At 39.3% G+C, this 23535-nt stretch overlaps 1 protein-coding gene across 1 annotated transcript in view; it reads right to left on the bottom strand.

The window, feature by feature from the left end:
* The window catches only part of FREM3 (FRAS1 related extracellular matrix 3), a 110220-nt gene that overhangs the window by 38421 nt on the left and 48264 nt on the right, over positions 1 to 23535 (bottom strand). The window contains exons 5-12 of the mRNA XM_089670499.1: positions 21817 to 21942; positions 15380 to 15631; positions 5654 to 5803; positions 5279 to 5488; positions 4380 to 4577; positions 3457 to 3621; positions 1127 to 1309; positions 745 to 875 (exon numbers count right to left, since the gene is read on the bottom strand). Coding sequence (XP_089526625.1) covers positions 745 to 875; positions 1127 to 1309; positions 3457 to 3621; positions 4380 to 4577; positions 5279 to 5488; positions 5654 to 5803; positions 15380 to 15631; positions 21817 to 21942 — 1415 coding nt within the window. The remainder of the gene's footprint in view (positions 1 to 744; positions 876 to 1126; positions 1310 to 3456; positions 3622 to 4379; positions 4578 to 5278; positions 5489 to 5653; positions 5804 to 15379; positions 15632 to 21816; positions 21943 to 23535) is intronic.

The following is a 23535-nucleotide window of genomic DNA, read 5'->3' as shown; positions in this document are numbered from 1 at the left end:
GTTCAAGGGATCTTGAGAAGGGTCAGAAGACATTGTGTCCTTTAGGAAACAACCCATCTCTCCTTTTTCTTGTTTGGTGGCTTTACATACTATCTCTCTAGCCATAGATGTTACTAAAATAATCACATGACACAAAGGGCAGAACTTGTATAAAACATATATATGTGAAAGTATCTTCTCTAAATATGGTCCTACTTTTGGTTTCTGCTTGCATTGAAATTAGCAAAGCCACAATATGGCACTGCTGCGTTTCTAGCTGCTGATACATTTTTGTTATGTTTTTATAACCACTTTCTGATCAATATCTTTTAAATGACGTTTCTTGTTCTGCCATGCAGATGTAAGTTACTCTTCTGTCAACTTGTCATGTTTCACATGACTGTCATATGCCTTTAAGTGTTCTTTGTATTTTGTCTCTGCTCCTTCCTTTCCTTTGGTTTTGTTCATGCTGTATAGATAGCCCCACCTTTTTATTCATTTCCCAGTAATGCATTTCAGGTTCTAGCCTCATGTCTTATTGAAGCAGATCACATTATGATCTTTTGACCTATCCGATGTTCATTGTTGTAAGATTCTCTCAGTTTATGGAATAAACTTCACAAGATCTACAAGGTGTCGTCTGGATCAAGTCACTGCCTGTGTTATTCAACTAAAATTGAAGTTATCTCTGTCTCATCACAACTGTAAGTTACAGAGATCACACTTTCAATGATTAGATTGGAGAGACAGAACACAACTACATACCTGAGTTTCAGCTACCATGTTGTCATCAGGCTTCAGATGAACAGTGAAAGCTTCACGCATCTCCCGTTTGCCATCATACAATATTTCTACTTCAACAAAGTGTTCTGTATCCCCTTCTTTGAATTCAATATCTGTTGAAAAAGGATAAAAGCTAAATGTTGCACGAGGCTAACTGGAGAAGACAGAGAAGACAGACAGCTATACAAAGGAAAAGAAGAAAATACAGAGTTGTTGTTCTTAGCAACCAGTAAGATTTATTATTTTCATTTTCTGACCTGAGCAGTGCAAATTACAGCTTCATTCTGAATGGTTGCTATGAGTCACACCTCCACTTTTATGTCATCTGTCTGAAGTGACTATTGGAAACAGAAAGATCTCATACCTTCAGAGAGTGGATTGTAGTCTTCACCAGAGGTAGCTGAGCCATCCTTTGTGTGGATTCTTACAATGGACACTTTAGAACTGTCACCCATGCGCAGGACAGGTATCTTCACTACACTGGTTTCCCCAGCATCCTGGGGCTCTTTTATACTGTATTTAACTTCTGAAAATCTAATGATAGGCTCTGTGAAAATAAGATAATATTATATAATGCAGATTTTGTTATTTCATTTTCAGGCAGCAAGTGAAACCAATCAGTAAATTGCCAATGCTACCCAGCAAACACTGCTACTGTGGCTAACTCACAATGTCCATTTAATTTACGCTACTCTCAGCTCCCTGTTATTCAGTGCTGCCAGATATCACACAGCTACTATCATGTGTTATGGGAGGGTCTACTTCCTAAAACTGTGATGTGCAAGTTCCTCCCTCTCCCTGATGTACTGTATATGCAATCAATTTCAATTTATCTCCACCTTTACAAACGGGTAAGAAAAATGGGTTTCCAGATCACTAGACTACGGTCAGAAAGGAGTAAGGGAGACTGGTCCTGTAAGTTGTACAGTCAAAACTTTTTTTTTGTTTCAGATAAAAGTAGGTAAGGGTTAAAACTCCTATCAAGTTATTTTTCTGCTGTCTGCATCCCACTAGGGAATTTTACTTTAACTGCACCCTTGACAATTCAACAGGAACTTGGAGGAAATCTATATAAAGTGAATGGATTTCCCATCTTCTGTCGCCAGAACAGGTGTTTCCATGTGAAGATTTTTTCTTTTCTCTTGCTCTGATGACAACTCCACATTTTTGGATTTCCCTCCAACTTTTGTCTTGGTAACAATGGTCACTGGGGCAAAAAGAGGGGTGGATCTACTAAGCAAGGACACAGACAACAACTTCACACTTTATCCCTTGTCCACTCAATCCAAAATTTAAAAAAAATGACAACATAAATTTTTATCTCATATTTGTATATTTTTTGCAGGGCCTCTTCTGTAACTGATAAATAGGGAGTCATTAGTGTTAAGTAAATGTATAGTTTAATGAAATATATAATTTATTAAAAAAAAAAAATTATATATATATATATATATATATATATATATATATAGCAGTGTGTTGAAAAAAGTGAATAAAGCTCAAAATCCTTCTAATAGCTTTTATTTCCATACACACAAATGCATTGGCAACACTACACATTCTCTTCCAAATCAAAACATGAAGAAAAATAGATCAAATTTGTGTTGTTCCTCTAAAAAAATTGAAGAAAAGTGAATATTAGACTGTTCAAAAAAATAGCAGTGTTTGTATTCTTCTTACAAACTCAAACATTTACTATATAAACTGAAAAATGTTTGAAGATTTTGCTTTCCTTTGAATCACTTAATGAATATTTAGTTGTATAAGCACTGTTTCTGAGAACTGCTGTACATCTGTGTTGCATGGAGTCAACCAACTTCTGGCACCTGTGAACAGGTATTCCAGCCCAGGATGATTGGACTACATTCCACAGTTCTTCTCTATTTCTTGGTTTTGCCTCAGAAACTGCATTTTTGATGTCACCCCACAAGTTTTCTATTGGATTAAGATCCGGGGATTGGGCTGGCCACTCCATAACGTCAATCTTGTTGGTCTGGAACCAAGATGTTGCACATTTACTGGTGTGTTTGGGGTCGTTGTCTTGTTGGAACACCCATTTCAAGGGCATTTCCTCTTCAGCATAAGGCAGCATGACCTCTTCAAGTATTCTGATGTATTCAAACTGATCCATGATCCCTGGTATGCGATAAATAGGCCCAAAACCGTAGTATGAGAAACATCCCCATATCATGATGCTTGCGCAACCATGCTTCACTGTCTTCACAGTGTACTGTGGCTTGAATTTAGTGTTTGGGGTCATCTGACAAACTGTCTCCGGCCACTAGACCCAAAAAGAACAATCTTACTTTCATCAGTCCACAAAATGTTGCGCCATTTCTCTTTAGGCCAGTCAATGTGCTCTTTGGCAAATTGTAACCTCTTCAGCACATGTCTTTTTTTCAACAGTGGGACTTTGCGGGGGCTTCTTGCAGATAGCTTGGCTTCACATAGGCGTCTTCTAATTGTAACAGTAAATATTTCAGATCCTACCCACATTCATGATCAAGGATGCTTATTCCATATGCACTTCCTTCTAATATGTTACAAACCTATATCTACAGTTCATATTTTGACCTGCATAGCTAGTCATTGCCATTATCATCAAATTTACAAGTTTGTTTTCTTTGCTGATATTGTACATGAATGGGAGATAATTTAGCCATTTTGTAGAATGATAACAATTTAGCAACTCACTGTCCTCCAGATCCTTTATTTTCATTAGGGCCTCCTTCTGTTCTCCAATTGAAGCTCCAAAGGGTGACTCACTCTTCGGTGTCCCAAGAAGCAGTCTGAATTCTTCTTCCTCTTCATAAATACTATCATCCTCAAGAGTCACCACACATGGCTTTTCACTCTCACCTGTAATAACAAAACCATCTCATGTCTTGCCAGGGAAGAACATGTGATACTGCCAATCTATTTTAACACTTTAAAGGTTCCTTAGGTACATCATATGGTATATTTTTCAAAGTTATGTATACATTTCTAAACCAACCAAACTGTATAATCCGTTTTCACTAATATGGAAGAAAAATATATTTGAAATATATTTGAAAAATATTCTTCCCAAATATATTGACATATATTTGAAATGCTACAATTTTGGCCATATTCAATACATTTCAAATATACTGTATGTCTTTAAAAATACAAATCTACATTTTTGGAATGCATTTACAAATATATGTAAAAATATATGTTAAAAAAATCTGAAGAATATATTTAAAAAAATATATTTAAAAAAATATTTTTCATATATCTTGTAATATATAAAAAATGTATTTCAATGTGCAGTATATATATATATATATATATATATTGAAATAAATTTTGAAATATATTGAATATGGCTAAAACTGTAGCATTTCGAATATATGTCAATATATTTGGGAAAAATATTTGTAAAATATATTTCAAATATATTTTTCTTCCCTGTGGGCAGAATCATAAACAGAATATTCAACAGCAATGTGGATTCATATCGTAGGTACCCAAAACTAAAGCCCAAGTGCCTTAAAGAGGCACAATAATAATAATTATATAAGTATAATAATAATAATAATAATATAATTCTTAACAAATATTTAGAAGTATACGTGATGCACCCAAAATATTACCTGGCAAGAACACAACTGCAGAGTCATCAGTGTTTGGCCTTTCTTCATAATCCAATGTAACCTGTGCAGAGCCCTGGCGAGTGTAGCATCGCACTGTAGATTTATGACTGACATCACCACTGCGGTATATCACTGCTGTCACTTGCTTGTCCTTCTCATTCACAGTGTAAACAGGCTCCTTGAACTGAACCTTGGGTACTGGAAACAACACATTATATATGTTCAGTAGATGGCCTATTTAAAGTTAAGATTCTATATACAGTATAGCAAAAGCTTTTTCTGTTTGTTAAGTAAATGTGTTTTGTTATGATAGAGGATGGACTCATTTTACAATTACTGGTGGAAGCCCCAGAGTTCCAGTGAAAATTGTATAATGTATGGCCAGCCTAAGTTAATTACAATAATTGTGTTCTGATTTTTTTTTACCCAATACATCATACATAGGTTTAACAATTTGTGCTACAAATTGCTTATTATAGCTGAAAAAAATGCATCCTATGAATTTCAAACCTTAAACATCTTTTTTTCCAATATACACAGAGTATTTTTGCTACACCTACATATAGATTATCCCATTTTATGTCACCTATTTGACCCAAGCACTTGTTCAACAGACAATCAGACACTAGCAGGGCTCATGAATGCAAAGCATCTACAATTCTCTGGCTGCATATGTGATCTATTGCAGTAGCAACTATGAGGGTGTAGGAGCATTTTAGGTGCAGTGGACCAGCAATGGACTTGCAGCACAGGTCTCTGTAGTTTTATGTAGTTAAAACCACTCTGATTTTTGTTAATAGGCCATTGGGCAGAGCATGTTTCAGAAATGCCTTTGTTTAAGTATACTGTACATAATTTTTCTCAACATTCTCCAGATGACTCGTCTTCAAATAACTCACAGTCAGAGATGGTGTCATTAATGGTGATGGTTGTTTTGCTTGGTTCCCCCAAAACAGCATTTACAGGCATCCGAAGAACCAGTTCAAACTTTTCTAAACCCTCTAAAGCTGGTTGGCCCAAGTCATCAAGTATGGTCACTCGAAAGCTTTGCATGTTCACCCCAGGAGCAAAGTCCAAGTTTCTACTTATTCCAACATAGTCTGTACCAGCTAAATGAAACAAAAAACACAGCATGAAATAATTTAGAAAGATAAAAATGTTCACCAAAACAAGTTTTATGTTTCTATAAATGCTAAAACAATATGCAAACATCACTCATTAACAGTTCATTTCACACAAAGTATTACTGTAGTACCAGCTATATTTCTACTCACCATCTGCAGACAGTGGCTCTGTTTTTCTGGAGCGTACTGTGACAGTGGCTGCTTTGGAGAGATCTGTTCCTGTTCTCCAGACTCGAACATCCACATAACCAGCACTTTCATCCACATGGTAATCAGTGTCAGCAAAGTAGAAGGCAGGCTCTATGGACAAGGGAAAGCATATTATATTACTTTTATTGTTGTTATCCTACACAGGGAAAGTAATACTTATATGAATACTATAAGTTTGATGGTAACATAAACCTGTGGTGTACAGGGGCGGACTGACCATTTGGGAACTCGGGCACTGCTTGAGGGCCCTGGGTCAGTAGGGGGCCCCATGAGATGCCCCTGGTACCTTTTTCATAGGCTTTTTTGGGTGTGGGTGAGGACACAGGGGCCCCATGATCCCCTATTGCCCGGGGGCCCCATGAGTTGTCAGTCCGCCCCTGGTGGTGTATATTTCTCATTTCTGACTAATGATGTGGCTGATATACAGAATAAGTTGTACTTGAACAAAATTAAATTTGGGCTATTTTTCAAGAAAGGACTGGAAAATGAGACACAGTTATATGCTTCAGGTGGGTCATTATAGTTATCAATTATCATTATCTCAAAGATTTACAACTACCCAACAGAGAACAAGCTAGTAAGCAGATAGCCACCATACAGTGATGGTGGTGGTGGTAGGGGGTTGGGGAAGTGTTCCATGATATTGAAGACAATGGCTGGAGTTTTAACACCCCAACCTCCATGGATGTAAACATTTTGGATTACAAGGGAGATCCCTAATCCCCAGAGTTTGTAAGAATTATTTTATATCACAGCTGAGCTTCCTGATGTCCAAAATTGCAACACCTGCCTCTTCTAATTTGCTGCTGAGGGCAACAACATATTGTTTCCCTCCATTTATTTTTTTTGTTACAGCCTTGGCATACTTGTGCTGAAAAGTTCCATTCTAAAGACACTGGACAATGAGACCATTGAGTGTTTAAGAAAACATTTTGCATTAGATCGACGATTGAAGATCATTGAAGATGATTGAAGTATTATGAGCTAGGAGTTAAATACTGTGCTTTGTTATACTGCAAGATATATGACAATATAATAAAAAATATTAGTATTTTATGTAGACACATTTAGTGTCAATCACTGCTACTGATGTGTTAATAAGTTCCAACGGCAAGGAAACAGTTAAAGAGAGCAGCTTAAATCTCCCCACTTTGTATTCTTTTGCTGCAATCCAAGCCAAATGTTTTAACAGATAATTAGTAAAAGCCTTGCACTTCAAGTCTGGGAAAAAGTGGTAATGAGGAGCAGATCAGGGGAGGTCACTTTTTTGTTTTTAAGAAATCATTATACATCACAAGACCAAGTTAAAAATGCTAATTGGCCAACTGTGTAGTACTTTATCACAAACAATGGATAAAAAGCGATTAACCAAGAAGTGATTATAAAACACATATAGTGGTAACTACTGAAAATGACTAAAAATTGGGTAAATTTTAAACATTCTGCCATTCTAATTAATGTCCATCACTTCATGGACATGGATCATTTCATGTAGAGTTATCAAAATTGGCAAAATGTTAATGGGTGAGGCTAGAGCAGAGTTTGCAGTCATTCTCCAAATTTAGCAAGTGCACTGATATCTTAGTGAATCCGTGGCCAAGCTATAGACTTTCAAATACCAAAAGAACCAAAGTCATTCAAGTAATTCCCTAAGTAGCTCATCTCATCTCATACTTAGATCAGCGTTTCCTTCTCCCCCCTCCTGGAACTCCTGCAAGGTGTTTATATTAAAAATTATTACACTGAAAGAATACTGAGTCACTGCTGAAAGGAGGTGAGCTAAGCTGCTGATATTAAAGTGAGAATGTTTCTGATGGAAATTTGGAAGATGAATTATTCCACAGTGCCTGCAGTTACAGAGGTCAGAGATACTTGTTTTAAAGTGGATTTACTGTTTGTTAAGTCTATGTAAATATTTGAATGCCCATAACCTGGTCAAAGCTCGACTTTAAAGTTTTCAAATCCTGCATAAGTTAAAATAAAATATTCTCCCATGCCCTGCATTGCTTCCATTGTTAGAGAAAAGAATTCATTTAAAATAAGCAGCATGTTATTGTGTATATATATATATATATATATATATATATATATATATATATATATATATATAATACATATATGGCCTGGCTGTCCACTGTGGGAAAAAAATCTGTGCATAGCTTTCTTTTATCTTATTGTCTGTGTTAACTTTTGAAGCTGAACTCTGAGCACATATACAGTAGAGATATAAAAAGATCAAAGTGTGCCCAAGCTGTATGGCTTACATGCAGTGGAGAAAACTAAAGTCAGCGCCCTTGCAGTATGGCAAGGGTGTCTGGTGGACAAGACTGGCTGAACAAAATAACAAACTTTCTGAAACAATTAACATGTATAAAATGTATGTATTTCAGCCATGTGTCTGGATGGAGTTTAGCTCAAAGGGCAATCTATGAAGGGGGGAGGGGGTATTTTCTTTTTTTATTACATTTAGAAACTAAAAATATTTTTTGTCAGATAAATATGACATATTACATATGTCTATGATTTATTTTTATAGCCTTTAGAAGGACCTTTAGTTTTTTTTACATTTCCCATTTCACTTTACCTCTTGATATAAAGGTCTGTTGTTAGAGAGCTCAATAGCTCAAGCTGAATGATTAATTAATGAAGCTAATAAGTCAAAGCAGTGACCCACCTAACTCTGTCCCCTTTCTTCAAAATGGCTTTATCTCAGGTTTCAACCACAGACAGGTGTCCAAAAGAGGATAACATCTATTGTACTCTCTTTTTGGAAACCCCACAGTGCTTTGGGAATTATTTATCATGTATTAATTGTTTATGTGTAAAACAAACAGTGTAAACATGTAGTAGAAAAAAAGCAAAACATACACTTTAAACTTTTAAATAAAATTGATCACAATACCATTATTATTTTCTGTTAATACCATAACAAAAGAAACATGCACAATAAAAGTATAATGTTGTAGCCCACCCAGAAGTTTAGTGATTAAATCCTCATCTTCTATTAGCTCTCAGACATTTCACACAAAAGGAAGGAAAATGCATTTTTCCAATTACTGGTTGTGTATCCTTCTTTCCTTTTATTCATTTTGCCAGTAAACACATCTCTCAGCATAATGTTCTTTTAGCCATTGCCTTGCTCTTAACACTGTAATTTGTGCTTATCCAAACAACTACCAAGGATAAAAGGTTTCTCTGGTTGTGGAAGGATCAGTTTGTAAGGACAACAAACTAGATACTTCTCAAATAATCTCATTTGTATATATATGATGTTCCAACCAGTCACCCAACAGAGGAGAAAGACGTTTTGCTATACATGCACTTTGATGTATCTTTGTGTATTAAACCTGTTTATTGACTGATGCCTAAAACAGGTCCTATCCCTCTTGTCTTCCCTCTCATTCTTCTCTTATGCCACTCTTTGATAAAATTTATGAGCAAAAAGTAGAAAAGTTTTTGCTATACATACAACTCTTATTATAATCTTTGCAGTGCCATACTTTGGCCCAGTAGCCTTCATCTTCCATCCATCTATATCAAGCTATGCTGTTGCAAAACATAAACTGCCTAATGTAATATATATACATATAGTAAACGGGGTTGATTTGCTACAACTGAAGAGTGAAATATCTGATGCAGCTGTGCATGGTAGCCAATCACCTTGTAACTTCAGCTTGTTTTGCCGAAAAATAAATCCTGGAAGCTGATAGGTTTCTATGCAGAGCTGCACCAAATTTTGCACTCTCTAGTTTTAGTAAATCAACCCCATTGTGAAGATATCATGGCATCAACACTCCAGACATATAGTATATTTTTTTAGGAGATCATTGCTCTTCAAAATATAACTAATTTTATCACTATAGAAACATAGAGACGTGACTGCAGAAGAAAGACCGAGTGGTGGCCAGTTTATAGCATCACTACTAGGCAAAGAATAATATTGTATAATTATCATATAAAAATTGCTAATTAAATATCTATCAAGAAAGGGTTAGTAGCTTGATATATATAATGGTTGATGTCCGAAAGCTTGTAAAAAATTACTATAAAAAAAAATTTGCACATATACAACTTATGAGCCCATCTGTGTATAATGTCAATTTTTAGTTCTCTAACCAACTGTTGAATTCAGTTGACTATTCTGCTTTTTAATCTGCCTCAGACATATCCACCATCTACACACATTCTCATTTTACTTTGTTGTTTCTGAAAAAGAGTCATTTACACTAATCCTCAAAGGAGTCTATGAAAGTGGCCTAAGAAAGCTTACCTTTGTTGTGTGTCTACAGGGGATGCAAACCTTTTCTTTTTACCTTGCCCTTCAAGTAAGTCTTTGTACGTTGATTGAGTGTGTGGCATAGAGCATGAGCAGGAAATTTACGATTAGCCCCACAATTCATGAGATCATGTTCCCAAGCCCAGGTGCTTCTTGCTCTCTCTTAAAGGATATGAAAAGGCCTGAACCTTAGATACCCCAAATAAAATATACAATAGTTGAACAATGACACTAGTCAACTACCCCTCTACCATAAAATAGGCATTTGCAAGAAGACTATTCATGTAGAACATGCATAGCAGCTTGGTTCTTTTTTTGTGGGATGTTTTTATATGTAGACTACAGGAAATATGTAGATTACATGTATACCAGTTTATTAAATTTTGTTTCTAACATTTTCATTTTGAACCACAGAGAAAAGTTTCCAGCTAAAAAATAATCAAAACCCCAGGTTTTAGAGAGAGAGAGAGAGAGAGAGAGAGAGAGAGAGAGAGAGAGAGAGAGAGAGAGAGAGAGAGAGAGAGTTTTATCTATCTATCTATCTATCTATCTATCTATCTATCTATATTTGTCTGTAGAGTTATCTTTAGTTTCCTTATGAGCTGTTTGACGTGTGTGTGTGTTTTGGGTGGACTGACAAAAAAACATGAAAATGTGTAACACAGAGTAGTATAACAATGCTGCAACCTATCAGCCGAATGTAAGATAACAGTGAAATGGCCTCAGCCTAAACTCGCCTCTAGGCCATGTCCCCTGACCTAGGTGACTAAGCCCTGGGGGCGAAATGTGACACAGGGCATGGCCTAGAGAGAAGTTGATGCTGAGGCTGTTTCACTGTTATTTTACATTCAAATGATAGGAGTGCGGTGCCTTCATACTACTCTATGTCACTGCAGTCCTGGATGTGTACTTCGGATGTCAGCACCCATTATAGTGTGGATCACCGGAGCAGTATTGCTGGTGCTTGGAGTGGCACTCCAAGTCTGTCTACATGAAAATGTGCAACTTTAAAGCGGTATTATGTACATTTATGTAAAAGCTTTATCCCAAAAAGAAAAAAATGTTTGTAACTGCTGTTTGTAACACTAATAAAGTAAAAAGTGTAAAAAGTGTTTGTAACACTAATAAAGTGTTACCTGGTGTTCAGCTTTAATGTGTTCAAATCAAGTCCATCTAAATCTTCTAGTCTAACACTACCCTTCCCTCAGAGTGACATTGCTGCTGTCTAAAGGTGTCTCCTTGGCTTCTCTTTTCAAAGTGGGGACACCTTAAGACAAGACTTGTGTTACTGGATCACCAGATGAAAATAAAGGGAAAACCCTTAAAAAAGAAAAATAATGCAGTCAACGTGTTTCAGGATTGGTAACCTGCTATATATTAATTTGTTGTTTTTGGGTTTAATACCACTTTAACCCCTTCACGCCTAAGGGTAAAACAAATCTTAATTCCAAAGCACAATTTTGCAATGTTGACGTGTGTTAGTAAAACCGTACATATCATCACAACTACTTTTTACATCCAGGTGAATTATACCATGTTTTTTTTCAGGACAAATTGGGGTTTCATTTGGTGGTAAATGGTAATGGATATCTCCTGATTTTTTTTGTTATCAAAGGAAAACTGGCCCAAAATAGTAAAACAAAATCATTTTTTTAAAATGTAGCTTTGTGTTTCTTGTTACTACCATTACCTACCACCAACGACGAACCCAAAATAAATTTTCCAGCTCTTGACGATCGTAGTGATACCATATATGTAAATGTTATTTGTTGTTTGTACCCGTAGTACAGCCCAGAAACAATAGTACTCATTTCTTTTTTGTTTACCTAAAACACACTGACACTAACTGATACTAGTACCAATTAAAAAAAAAAAAAATCCTGACCTTTGACCCTGACCTTTTGACATTGACCTTTGACCCTAACCTTCACCCAAACACTTACCCTGGCACTGAACTAGATCAAACCTTGATATAGGTATATTTCTTTTTTTTTTCAATATTTATTTATTTATTTTTTAACAAATATTTTTTTTCCCCTCTATTCCAGTAGTTAGAGAGATACAATGTATCTCTCTCCTCCATTCACAGAGAGAAAAAAAAAACTTGGGGGCCGGGCTGTACAGTGACTGATCACTGTGATAGCCAATCAGAGGCTATCACAGCGATCATGTGACCCGGAATTGAGAGTCCTGAGTTCCGATTGTTAGAATGGGACCCGGGGCTCTCAGTGACACCCCAAAAAGCCCAGTTCTGTGAGGCCGCATATTTGTGTGATGTCGGCGTCAAGGGGTTAATAAACAGAGTACACATAACTAGGTATTTACTAAAGATTAGCATGTCTATCCACAAGTACAGTAGTATGCACTAACTATTGACAATTCATCTAGTAACTGTAGTTTTAGATTTTGGGTACAGTAATCCTATCATCGAATCCTATCATCAAACACTACTACTGCAGTTTCAAACAAGTCAATACAATGTACCGCTAATTCAGAACTTAGCTGGGAAAATGTAAGCAACACACACATATATATATATATATATACACTTTTTTTCTGTTAAACTCGAGGGTTTGCAGGCCAATATGTTTACTTTGATGAATAATGGTAATAAGCCTGAGCCTTGATGGATGCCAATGAGAGTTCCACTGCCGAAAGAAATAATGAAATGTCTAATTACACACAGCTCTGGGATGCACATCAGAGAGCAGCAGTAATTCTGTGATCTAATTTCTCATAAGAAATAACATTAAGACTGGCTATGGAAAGCTGACTCTGTTTGGAAAAGTTCCTGATCTGCTAAGTGGATTTCTCATTTCACCAAAGTAACACAAAATCAGGCTCAAGGGGAAAAAAGCTCTTTCATTCTACTAAATCTTCTTGTATTCCTATTTCCTGTTCTTGTTGAGAAGTTATTCACATGAAGAAGTCTTAAGGAGGTCTAATAAGATGCCAGTCACCTCTTCTGCATATTTACCGGTGACATGCCTTCAGATAGAAGAGAACTATGCATAAAGCAGCTAATTATAGTGTCCAACACTGTGTGAAGTATATTTAAAGGGGTACTGTCACCTTACCCATGCAGGGCACCAAGGCACCCTTTCCTGACCTCTTATATTGAACTTACTAGAGCTCCCCTGCTGGTCCTCCCTGTATTGCAGCCACCATCACTATCTGGCACTACCCAGTATGGGTGAGCATGTGACCTCCTCCCATGTGATAGTGCTTGGGCCTAGCAGGTCTGAGAACTGTCTAATGACCAAGGGCATGACATAACTGCTCCCCCAGGACACCTACACTGCTGATATCAGTATTCTATTAAAGTATTTCAATACATTTTAATTCTTACCATTTTTTATTGAGTGGAGAAGGAAAATTATGTGCACATTGAAAATGTTACTATATGTCAACTGCACACCGTTCTGGGCACAACCTTGCTTCATAATACCAGCATACCTCCTTCTTTAGAATTGTATTTTAGCATAGTGCAAATCAAAATCATATGCAGAAGAAGGTTTGCTACTTATATATTCTACAAAATGGGGACATTTTCCATCACTGACATGTGGAAAGTTGTAAGTTCCTAAAAAGTAAAGGGAAATCCCACCCTTGACAGTTTTCACCAGATATCACCTCCACTTGTGTTCTGGTGAAAGCTGTAAAATTAGAGATTTCTCCTCACTTTCTGTTCTGGTGGCATTGGTAACCAAGACAAATCATGATGGTGGACGTTCTCAACATAGTAAAAAAATAACCCGAAAGAGGTTACAACCATTTCATATTCTATCCAATGTTAGATAAGATGTTTTGGCTGGCATTCTACTTTAAAGTATTTGTTTTTGCAGCCAAATTGGGATAACACCTACTTTATATCTGTTTGATCTTTCACACAGCATACCTTAACCACTTTACAACCGCGCTATAGCCGAATGGTGGCTACAGCACGGTTGTCCAGTTCTGGGAGGGTGGCATATGACGTCCTCCCAGAATGCGCCCCAGCCTCCAATGACACAGCTGATCACAAAGAAAATATAGTTGCCGGTTATCGGCAGAACTTTCCTCACACTGTCACAGCGTGAGGAAAGTAATGTTGATAACCAGCAATTGTCACAGAGGACATCTGCACTGATAATCAGGACACTGATTATCAGTGAAGCCCCAAAACTGCCCAGCAGTGCCCAGCAATGCCACCCACCAGTGCCCATCAGTGCCGCCAGTCAGCGCCATCAGTCAGTGCCTCCAGTCAGTGCCATCAGTCAGTGCCACCAGTCAATGCCCATCAGTGCCGTCTATCAGTGCCGCCTACCAGTGCCCATAAGTGCAGCATCATCAGTGCCTCCTCATCAATTGCCACCAGTGTCGCCTCATCAGTGCAGCTTATCAGTGCTGCCTCATCAGTGCCGATCAGTGGTGCCTATCAGTGTAGCCTCATCAACACACATCAGTGAAGGAGAAAATTTACCTGTTTGCAAAATTTTCTAATAGAAACAAAGAAAAACTTTTTTTTTCAAATTTTTTGCTCTTTTTTCGTATTTTTGCGGTGCAAAGCTTTATAATAGAAAATTTTTTTTTTTTTTTTAATTTTCGGTCTTTTTTTTTTGTTTTGTTTAGCAAAAAATAAAACACACAGTGGTGATTAAATACCACCAAAAGAAAGCTCTATCTGTGTGAAAAAAAAGATACAAAATTTCATATGGGTACAGTGTTGCACGACTGTGCAAAAATTGGCTTGAGCAGGAAGGGGGTATAGGTGCCCTGTAGGCAAGTGGTTAATATAATATTTAAAAAAATGCTGCTTAGCTTTTTAATTTCTTACAAATCATACCTGCCTTCCCCTACTCTGCAAGAAAGGGGCTGGGGAACTTACCATAATTAACCCTGTCTGTACTGTTCTGACAGATCTTCCTCCAAAAAGTACTCCTGGCATGGGTGGTACATTGTATGGTATTCCACTTTTAAAAAGTCTCCTACTTGTAATATAACAATTGCCTATACAGTCCTATGTATAAACCTGCCCCCCCCCCCAAAAAAAAGGTAAGACTTATTTTTTACTATATCTAGGTATGTCGTGCAAATGGAAACCCATAATAAACATATAGTGGGGATTTCTTACATTTGATTGCAAATGTGGAAATACATTTTAAGGCAGCATATTTTATGAACTCAGCTTTGGGGTCATCAAGAAACAGGCTGGACAGGACCAAACTTCTCAATGCCTTTCCAAGGACCTCTTCTAGGGGTATTCTGCAGTGTGGTCAGGACATCTATGTCATGCATTCCATTATTGATCTTTCATACTTCGTCTTCTCATTTCAGTATGCCTGGTACTGCTCAAAATATTGTGTATATGAACTATAAAAATATACAGTACATTTAAATTGTTTACTTACCATCATCTTTATCTGCCAGAATTACTACTTTGGTACTTGAGAATTCAGCCCCTACTTGGCCACCCATTGGCATACTTAATGTGACATTGAACACCTCATCTTCTTCATAGAGGGAATCATCAATTATGATAATGCGACAGAATTTTTCTGTGTCATCCTTGTCAAATCGGATAATGCTGGTGTGGTCATCTGGCCGAGTAATATAGTCGGAATAAGACAAAACTGATGTGGGGACAGTACCTGTAGCTGAACCTGAATGGCAGACCAGAACACTTCAATTAACATTTCTAAGATATTCTGTAGGAGAAAACAATTAGATAAAGACTAACAATATATACAGTCAATATATATTAGACTATTACAGATAGTATACAGCACATAATTAACAAAAAAGGAGTTTGTTCAATAATGAAGAAGGTCAAACTAAATATTAAATAATGCTACACTACTACTCAACAGCAACCCTCCAAAACTGATATCTAAACACAAGAAAGGTAAGTGTAGGTAGAAAATGTTTAAAACTGTCAGTTTTTTGTCTGCTGTCTGTGTCTTGCTGGACAAATCTCCCTTCACTTCCTCTTCCTCTTCCAGGCTTAGACTGTTGTCAGCCTAATGAATGTCCCTATTGGAAGATTTATCCTCACCTATTGGCACCTTATACCTAATTCAGATTACACGAGAAATGCTTCAGAGGACTCCCTGCACCTAGAGTATTGTGCAGGATTGGAAATGTAAAGGCTATATAGAGATCATATTTCTGCAGTTTAATTCATCTCTGATTAAAAGGTTGTAGTGCTTTTATCTTACACTCTAGTAGGAGGTAGAGGAAATTAACTAATTAGCACAGATTCGATGATAGAAGTGTAGGTAACTGCGGACATCACCCAGACTGCCAGGATTAGTTCTTTCCTGTATTTTAAAAAGTTGTTTTGAAAACCCACCCCAGAAATGTTACAAGCCATACACCAGGCTTAAGAACTGATACCGCCAACAAAACGACTTGAAGCAGCACCAGGCAAGTGCTTTGAAAGAGAACGGGGTGCAAAAAAATCGGTTCCCTCTCTCAGGCACCTCAGTTGTATTAATGTCCACTAAGATTTCCTAAAGCAATTAAAGTGTTGCTGTGACCAAAAATAGGCCTGGGCATTTTAGACTGAACAGCCAATTACCGGGGGGGGGGGATTTCACTGAGCCGGTCCTCTGCACTGTAATGTAAAGAGGCACTGTGATATAAAGGGGACTGCACTGTAAAGGGGCACTGTATTGATTACTGTGCCCCTTTACAGCACAGTCCCCTTTATATCACAGTGCCCCTAGAGATCTAATCACAGTGCCCCTATACATTTAAAGAGATGGCCCTATCCAGCAAAGAGACATCCCATCCAGCAAAGAGACATCCCCATATAGCAAAGAGACATCCCCATCCAGCAGAGAAACATCCCAATCCACAAAGAAACGGGATGTCTCTTTGCTGGACAGGAATGTCTCTTGGCTGGATGGGGATGCCCCTTCTTGGACTGGGCTGTCTCTTTGCTAGATTGGGATGCCTCTTTGCTGGACCCAACTGAGCAAAGAGACAGCCTAGTTCAGCCAAGAGACATCCCCATCCAGCAAAAAGACAGTCTGTCCAGCAAAGAGACTGCTCAACCAACAAAGACACAGCCCGTCCAGCAAAGAGACAGCTTAACCAGCAAAGAGACAGCTCAACTGGCAAAGAGTCAGCCCATCCAGCAAAGAGACAGTCCATCCAGCAAAGAGACAGCCTATCCAGCAAAGAGACAGCCCCATCCAGCAAAGAGACAGCTCAACCAGCAAAGAGACAGCCCATCCAGCAAGAAGACAGCCTGTCCAGCAAGGAGACAGTTCAACCAGCAAAGACACAACCCATCCACCAAAGAGACAGCCTGTCCACCAAAGAGACAGCCCGTCCACAAAAGAGACAGCCCATCCACAAAAGAGAAAGCCCGTCCAGCAAAGAGAAAACTCAACCAGCAAAGAGACAGCCCATCCAGCAAAGAGAAAGCCAGTCCAGCAAAGAGACAGCCCATCCAGCAAAGAGACAGCTCAACCAGCAAAGAGACAGCTCCATCCAGCAAAGAAACATCCCATCCACCAAAGAGACAGCCCGTACAGCAAATAGACAGCCCGTACAGCAAAGAGACAGCCCGTCCAGCATGGAGACTGCCCATCCAGCAAAGAAACAGCCCGTCCAGCAAAGAGACAGTCTGTCCAGCAAAGAGACAGCTCAACCAGCAAAGACACAGCCGTCCAGCAAAGAGACAGCTCAACCAGCAAAGACACAGCTCAACTGGCAAAGAGTCAGCCCATCCAGCAAAGAGACAGCCCCATCCAGCAAAGAGACAGCCCATCTAGCAAGAAGACAGCTTGTCCAGCAAGGAGACAGCACAACCAGCAAAGACACAACTCATCCACCAAAGAGACAGCCTGTCCACCAAAGAGACAGCCCGTCCACAAAAGAGATAGCCTGTCCAGCAAAGAGACAACTCAACCAGCAAAGAGACAGCCCATCCAGCAAAGAGAAAGACAGTCCAGAAAAGAGACAGCCCATCCAGCAAAGAGACAGCTCAACCAGCAAAGAGACAGCTCCATCCAGCAAAGAGACAGCTCCATCCAGCAAAGAGACAGCTCAACCAGCAAAGAGACAGGGCGTCCAGCAAAGAGACAGCTCAACCAGCAAAGAGACAGCCAATCCAGCAAAGAGACAGCTCAACTAGCAAAAAGACAACCCCATCTAGCAAAGAGACAGCCCCATCCAGCAAAGAGACAGCTCAACCAGCAAAGAGACAGTCTGTCCAGCAAAGAGACAGCTCAACCAGCAAAGACACAGCCCGTCCAGCAAAGAGACAGCTCAACCAGCAAAGACACAGCTCAACTGACAAAGAGTCAGCCCATCCAGCAAAGAGACAGCCTATCCAGCAAAGAGACAGTCCCATCCAGCAAAGAGACAGCTCAACCAGCAAAGAGACAGCCCATCCAGCAAGAAGACAGGCTGTCCAGCAAGGAGACAGCTCAACCAGCAAAGACACAACCCATCCACCAAAGAGACAGCCTGTCCACAAAAGAGACAACCTGTCCAGCAAAGAGACAACTCAACCACAAAAGAGACAGCACATCCAGCAAAGAGAAAGCCAGTCCAGCAGAGAGACAGCCCATCCAGCAAAGAGACAGCTCAACCAGCAAAGAGACAGCTCCATCCAGCAAAGAGACAGGGCATCCAGCAAAGAGACAGCTCAACCAGCAAAGAGACAGCCCATCCAGCAAAGACACAGCTCAACCAGCAAAGGGACAGCCCCATCTAGCAAAGAGACAGCCCCATCCAGCAAAGAGACAGTTTAACCAGCAATGAGACAGCCCAATCCACCGCCGCTACAGACCTGTCACAGTGTGCCCGCCAGTGAAGGAGAGAGGCCCCCATTGTCCCTTCAGTGTGGCTGTCTGTGCAGCGGCTGGCAGAGGAGGTGTCTGTGTGTCCTCGGCGGCGCTTCCTACTTGTCGTCTGGAGCTGTCTTGCCTATCCTCCTGTCGGCCCTGCTTTAGGCATAACCGCACAGCAGGAGGTGAGCAGTGGTCCCTGTTAGCTCTGTCCAGGCCGTGGTCTCCGCTTACCTCCCTCTCTGCAGCTGGTCATCAACAGGCCGCTCTTCTTAAGTCATTTTAACATATTCTTTTACATATATTTGTAAATGCATTCCAAAAATGTAGATTTGTATTTTTAAAGACATACAGTATATTTGAAATGTATTTTTAAAAAATGTTTCAGATATTTTGTAATAAAAACGCATTTCAACATGCAGTATATATATATATATATATATATATATATATAAATATATTTTGAAATATTTTGAATATGGCTAAAATTGTAGCATTTCAAATATATGTCAATATATTTGGGAAGAATATTTTTCAAATATATTTCAAATATATTTTTCTTCCATATGGGTATGGCCAGTCCTGTGACCCTGCATTCACTATATCCGGTCTCCCACAGTACACAGAACATGGAAATGCAATTGTTTTAGCAAATATAAACTGCTAAATACCTTTTCTCATCAGCAGTATATAGCAGTTTTGTGACTTCTATCAGTGTCCAGCTGAGCACTGGTTATAGCTTGTAGGAGGAGTTTTCATTCTCCTCTGACTGTCCTATGAGGCTGCATAACCCCTGACCCTCTGTCTGGGCAGGGCTGATTGACCCTGTGCTGATCACATGCACCCTCCCAAAGAAAAAAAAAACTCTCTAGCCATACACACTAGACTGAGCATGTGCAGAGTGACTCCTAGAGTTCTGTACTATCAGCAGATGGATTGGGGACAGTAGAAAAAGGGGAGGATCAGAGAAGACAGGATCAAACAGCCTTTTTACACAATGGTTTAACCCCTTAGGTTCCACAGTGAGCATAACAAGCATGTTTTACTGCACTGCACTGACTTTACTGATGTGGGTTTAGTAACACTTTAGGTGTTAGGGTTAGGAAAATAACAGACTTGAAAAAAAAAAAAGAAACAAAACGCTGGATGATTAAAGGATCACAGAAGAAGATCACAAACTCATGCAGAAGCATATAGGAAAACTTTATGGAGTAAAGTTCTGCTTTAATGAATGGAAATTAGGGATGCCCTGATACTGATACTGTGCCAATACAGAATATTTTCATATACTCATACTCAAGAAACTGTTACCGATACCGGAAACCGATACTTTGCAGTGCGATTTGCGTCAATACAAATTACAAAAGTTTAACGTGATTTCAACAGGAATGCGATTCCTGTCCAAATCATACGCGGTTTCCCCACTGCTCCTGTGTGAACCCAGGCTTGTCATAGGCTAAATTTACACAGGAGCGACGCGGGAAACCAGGCTGAGCGGAGAGTAGTTGTATGGGGATGTATATTATGGTGGCAGATGCTCCATATTCTCAGTGGTAGGAGAGGAGAGAAAGCGGTGGGAATTTGAAATCCTCGCTGCTTTCTCTCCGCTCCTTGCAGTGATGACAGTTCGGGCTAGATAGCATCTGACTGGTCAGCACCGTCCATGTAACGGTCCTGACCAATCCAAAACCCTCTACCCTGAACTGTCATTGCTGCAAGGAGAGGAGAGAAAGTGGCAGGGATTTCAAATTACCGCCGCTTTCTCTCCTCTACTACCGCTGAGAATACAGAGCATCTGTCACCATAGTATACATCCCCACATGACCACTCTCCGCTGAGGGAATCCTCCTTGCACAGCTCCTGTGTGAACTCGGGCTATGACAGTGCAGTGGGGGAACCGCATGCGATTTGGATAGGAATCGCATTCCTGTTCAAATTGCATGCTAATCTTTGCAGTGCAATTTGTGTCCATACATTTTGTATTGATGCAAATCGCACAGCAAAGTGTCAGTAATCGCTATCGTCGAGTACTTGATTAAAGTATCAGTAATTGCTGATGAAAAAACTGGTATCGGTGCATTCCTAGTAGAAAGCCTTTAATTTCCAAGGTACCCTCAAAATTATACATATTACCTGATTAAAAAAACATGACTAGAGGAAAAATAACTACATATTATAAACTACATGCTCTAGAACACCCTATTGATAGCTCAAAAAACAAAATCATGCTCTTAAATTAGCATTAATTTTAAAAATAAGCAAGACATAGATTGAAAATGTTTTACATATGTTGCATGTGTTGTGTTCTTTTCACATTATATGTTTCTCCTGTAGAGAAAATTGATCCCAGATATTGTGGAGTGAGCCCACTGCTCTAGGAGATAGATTTCAGAGTTCCAACTGACTTGCACCAAACACTGTGCTGTGCTCTGCTGATCATGTTAAGGGTGACTGCTGGCGAAAGGGACAGGGAAAGCCTTGGTGTCTGAACACCCCTTCACGTGTAAAACATATGATACATTTAATGGAGGATTGGCTACAGTACTCTATTACATAATATTGTTTATTACCATCTTATTACTGAAATTTAAAGTATTCACACATCATTACTTCCTCATGGATCCAAAAAGTAAAGCATGATGGTTGAACCATTATTCTTTTAAGCCCTTGTGGCAAATTGTGCATTCAGTTTTAAAGAAATAGTACAGTGCTTCTGAATTCAGGATAAAAAACATTATTTAAAAAAACTGACAGCTATTTGTAGCCTAATGCGATTTGAAAACTACAGTCACGTGACTGAAAATAAAACTCCTTGTTCTTGTGTAGAACTTCATAAGTTGAGCTCCATGCAGGAGGCTATGTAGGCTTTAATGAAGTCCATTTAAAATGCTTCAAAGTGTGATGAAAAAAAAGTTGCTTGGGGCAAACTTTGTGATAGCAGTTTTATGTTTGTTTGTTTTTTTTACTATATTCATTCAAGGAAGACAATATTCAACAGTCACACAATATTCAAGAACTGAGAACATTTCAGGTTGGTAACTTACCTTGGTGAGTTGAACAGACCACCATAAATTCTTGACTAATGTCCCCTGATCTTTTAACAGGTATTAACAATTCTCCTATATCTTCTTCAACTTTATACTCTGCTTGAGGTATGTATACAGTAGATTCTAGAGAAAGAAAACCAGAGTTGGTAGTATTGTAGTCAATGTACTGATTATAGTAAGCAGAAAAGTAGAACAGCACAATTTACTTTCATCAGCTTTGTATATTTCATTTAACAAGGAGTATGACAAATTTAAAAACAATCAGTAGTACTTGGTCAACAGTGACATGGCATAAAGTTTCTAGATAAAGTCTATAGGCTCTTAAAGGACAACTTAACTATTTAAAAAAAAATCTCTTACTGCTACCCCCCTCCCCGCACACACACTTCACCAGGGTAACCTACATGAACGTATACTTACCTTCAGCCTCACTCTGAAGATCTTCACTTGTGGCAAATGAGGTTTAATGTTGATAAATGTAAGGTTCTGCACGTGGGGGCTAAGAATATGCATGCATTATGATGCATACTATGCATACTAGGGGGAGTACAATTGGGGGAATCAATGGTAGAGAAGGATCTGGGAGTTCTGGTAGATCACAAGCTTAATAATGGCATGCAATGCCAAGCTGCGGTTTCTAAAGCAAGCAAAATCCTGTCTTGTATTACAAGAGGTATAGACTCCAGAGAGAGGGATGTCATTTTACCCCTGTGCAAATCATTAGTAAGCAGGGGCGGACTGACCATTTGGAAACTCGGGTACTGCCGGTAGGCTTTTTTGAGTTTGGGCAAGGACACAGGGACCCTATGATCCCCTATTGCCCGGGGGCCCCATGAGTTGTCAGTCCGCCCGTTAGTAATACCTCATCTAGAATATGCAGTTCACTTTTGGGCACCAATTCACAAAAAGAACATTGGGGAACTGGAGAAAGTACAGAGAAGGGCAACTAAACTGATAAGAGGCATGGAGGAGATCAGCTATGAGGAAAGATTAGAGGAACTGAATTTATTCTCTCTTGAGAAGAGGAGATTAAGGGGGGATATGATGAACATGTATAAATACATCAGTGGTTCATATAGTGAACTTGGTGTAGAGCTATTCACCCTGAGGTCAACACAGAGGACAAGGGGGCACTCTTTACGTCTGGAGGAAAAAAAAATTTAATCTCCAAACACGGAAAGGTTTCTTCACAGTGAGAGCAGGGGTGTATTTACCACAAGGCAAATACCCCCCTGCTCTCACTGCCTAGGGCGGCATTTTTCAGGGGGGCAGCATCGTCCCCTGGAGGAAGAGACTCTTGTGGCATGGGGACCAGGTGGGAGTCGAGAGAGGCTGCGGACTGCTTGATTGTGTATGCAGAGCCCGACTCTCATTCCCAGGGATGTCCGGAGCTGTGAAGATGAGTGACTTTAACTCCGGGGGGATGTGTGTTAGGGGAAGGCTCTCTCGGGTGGGGGGCAGGGGTGTTGTTGGTCAATGTTAGGCTCTCTCTGCGGGGGGGGGGGGGGCAATTTTTGTGTTGCCTAGGGCTGCACAAAACCTAAACACACCACTGAATGAGAGCTGTGAAAATGTGGAATAGACTCCCTCAAGAGTTGGTTGTAACAAACATTAGAGTTGGTTCTAACTAACATTTATAGGTAAAGTTGATCCAGCGCATATCCGATTGCCTCTCGGGGGATCAGGAAGGAATTTTTTTCCCTGCAAGAGCAAATT

This window comes from Staurois parvus, unplaced genomic scaffold (assembly GCF_062004578.1).
Source record: "Staurois parvus isolate SC_StPar_1 unplaced genomic scaffold, SC_StPar_1.0 ptg000090l, whole genome shotgun sequence".
In the NCBI taxonomy this organism is placed as follows: domain Eukaryota; kingdom Metazoa; phylum Chordata; class Amphibia; order Anura; family Ranidae; genus Staurois; species Staurois parvus.
The sequence above is the reverse complement of the archived record's forward strand: the minus strand, read 5'-3'. Positions and strand labels throughout refer to the sequence as shown.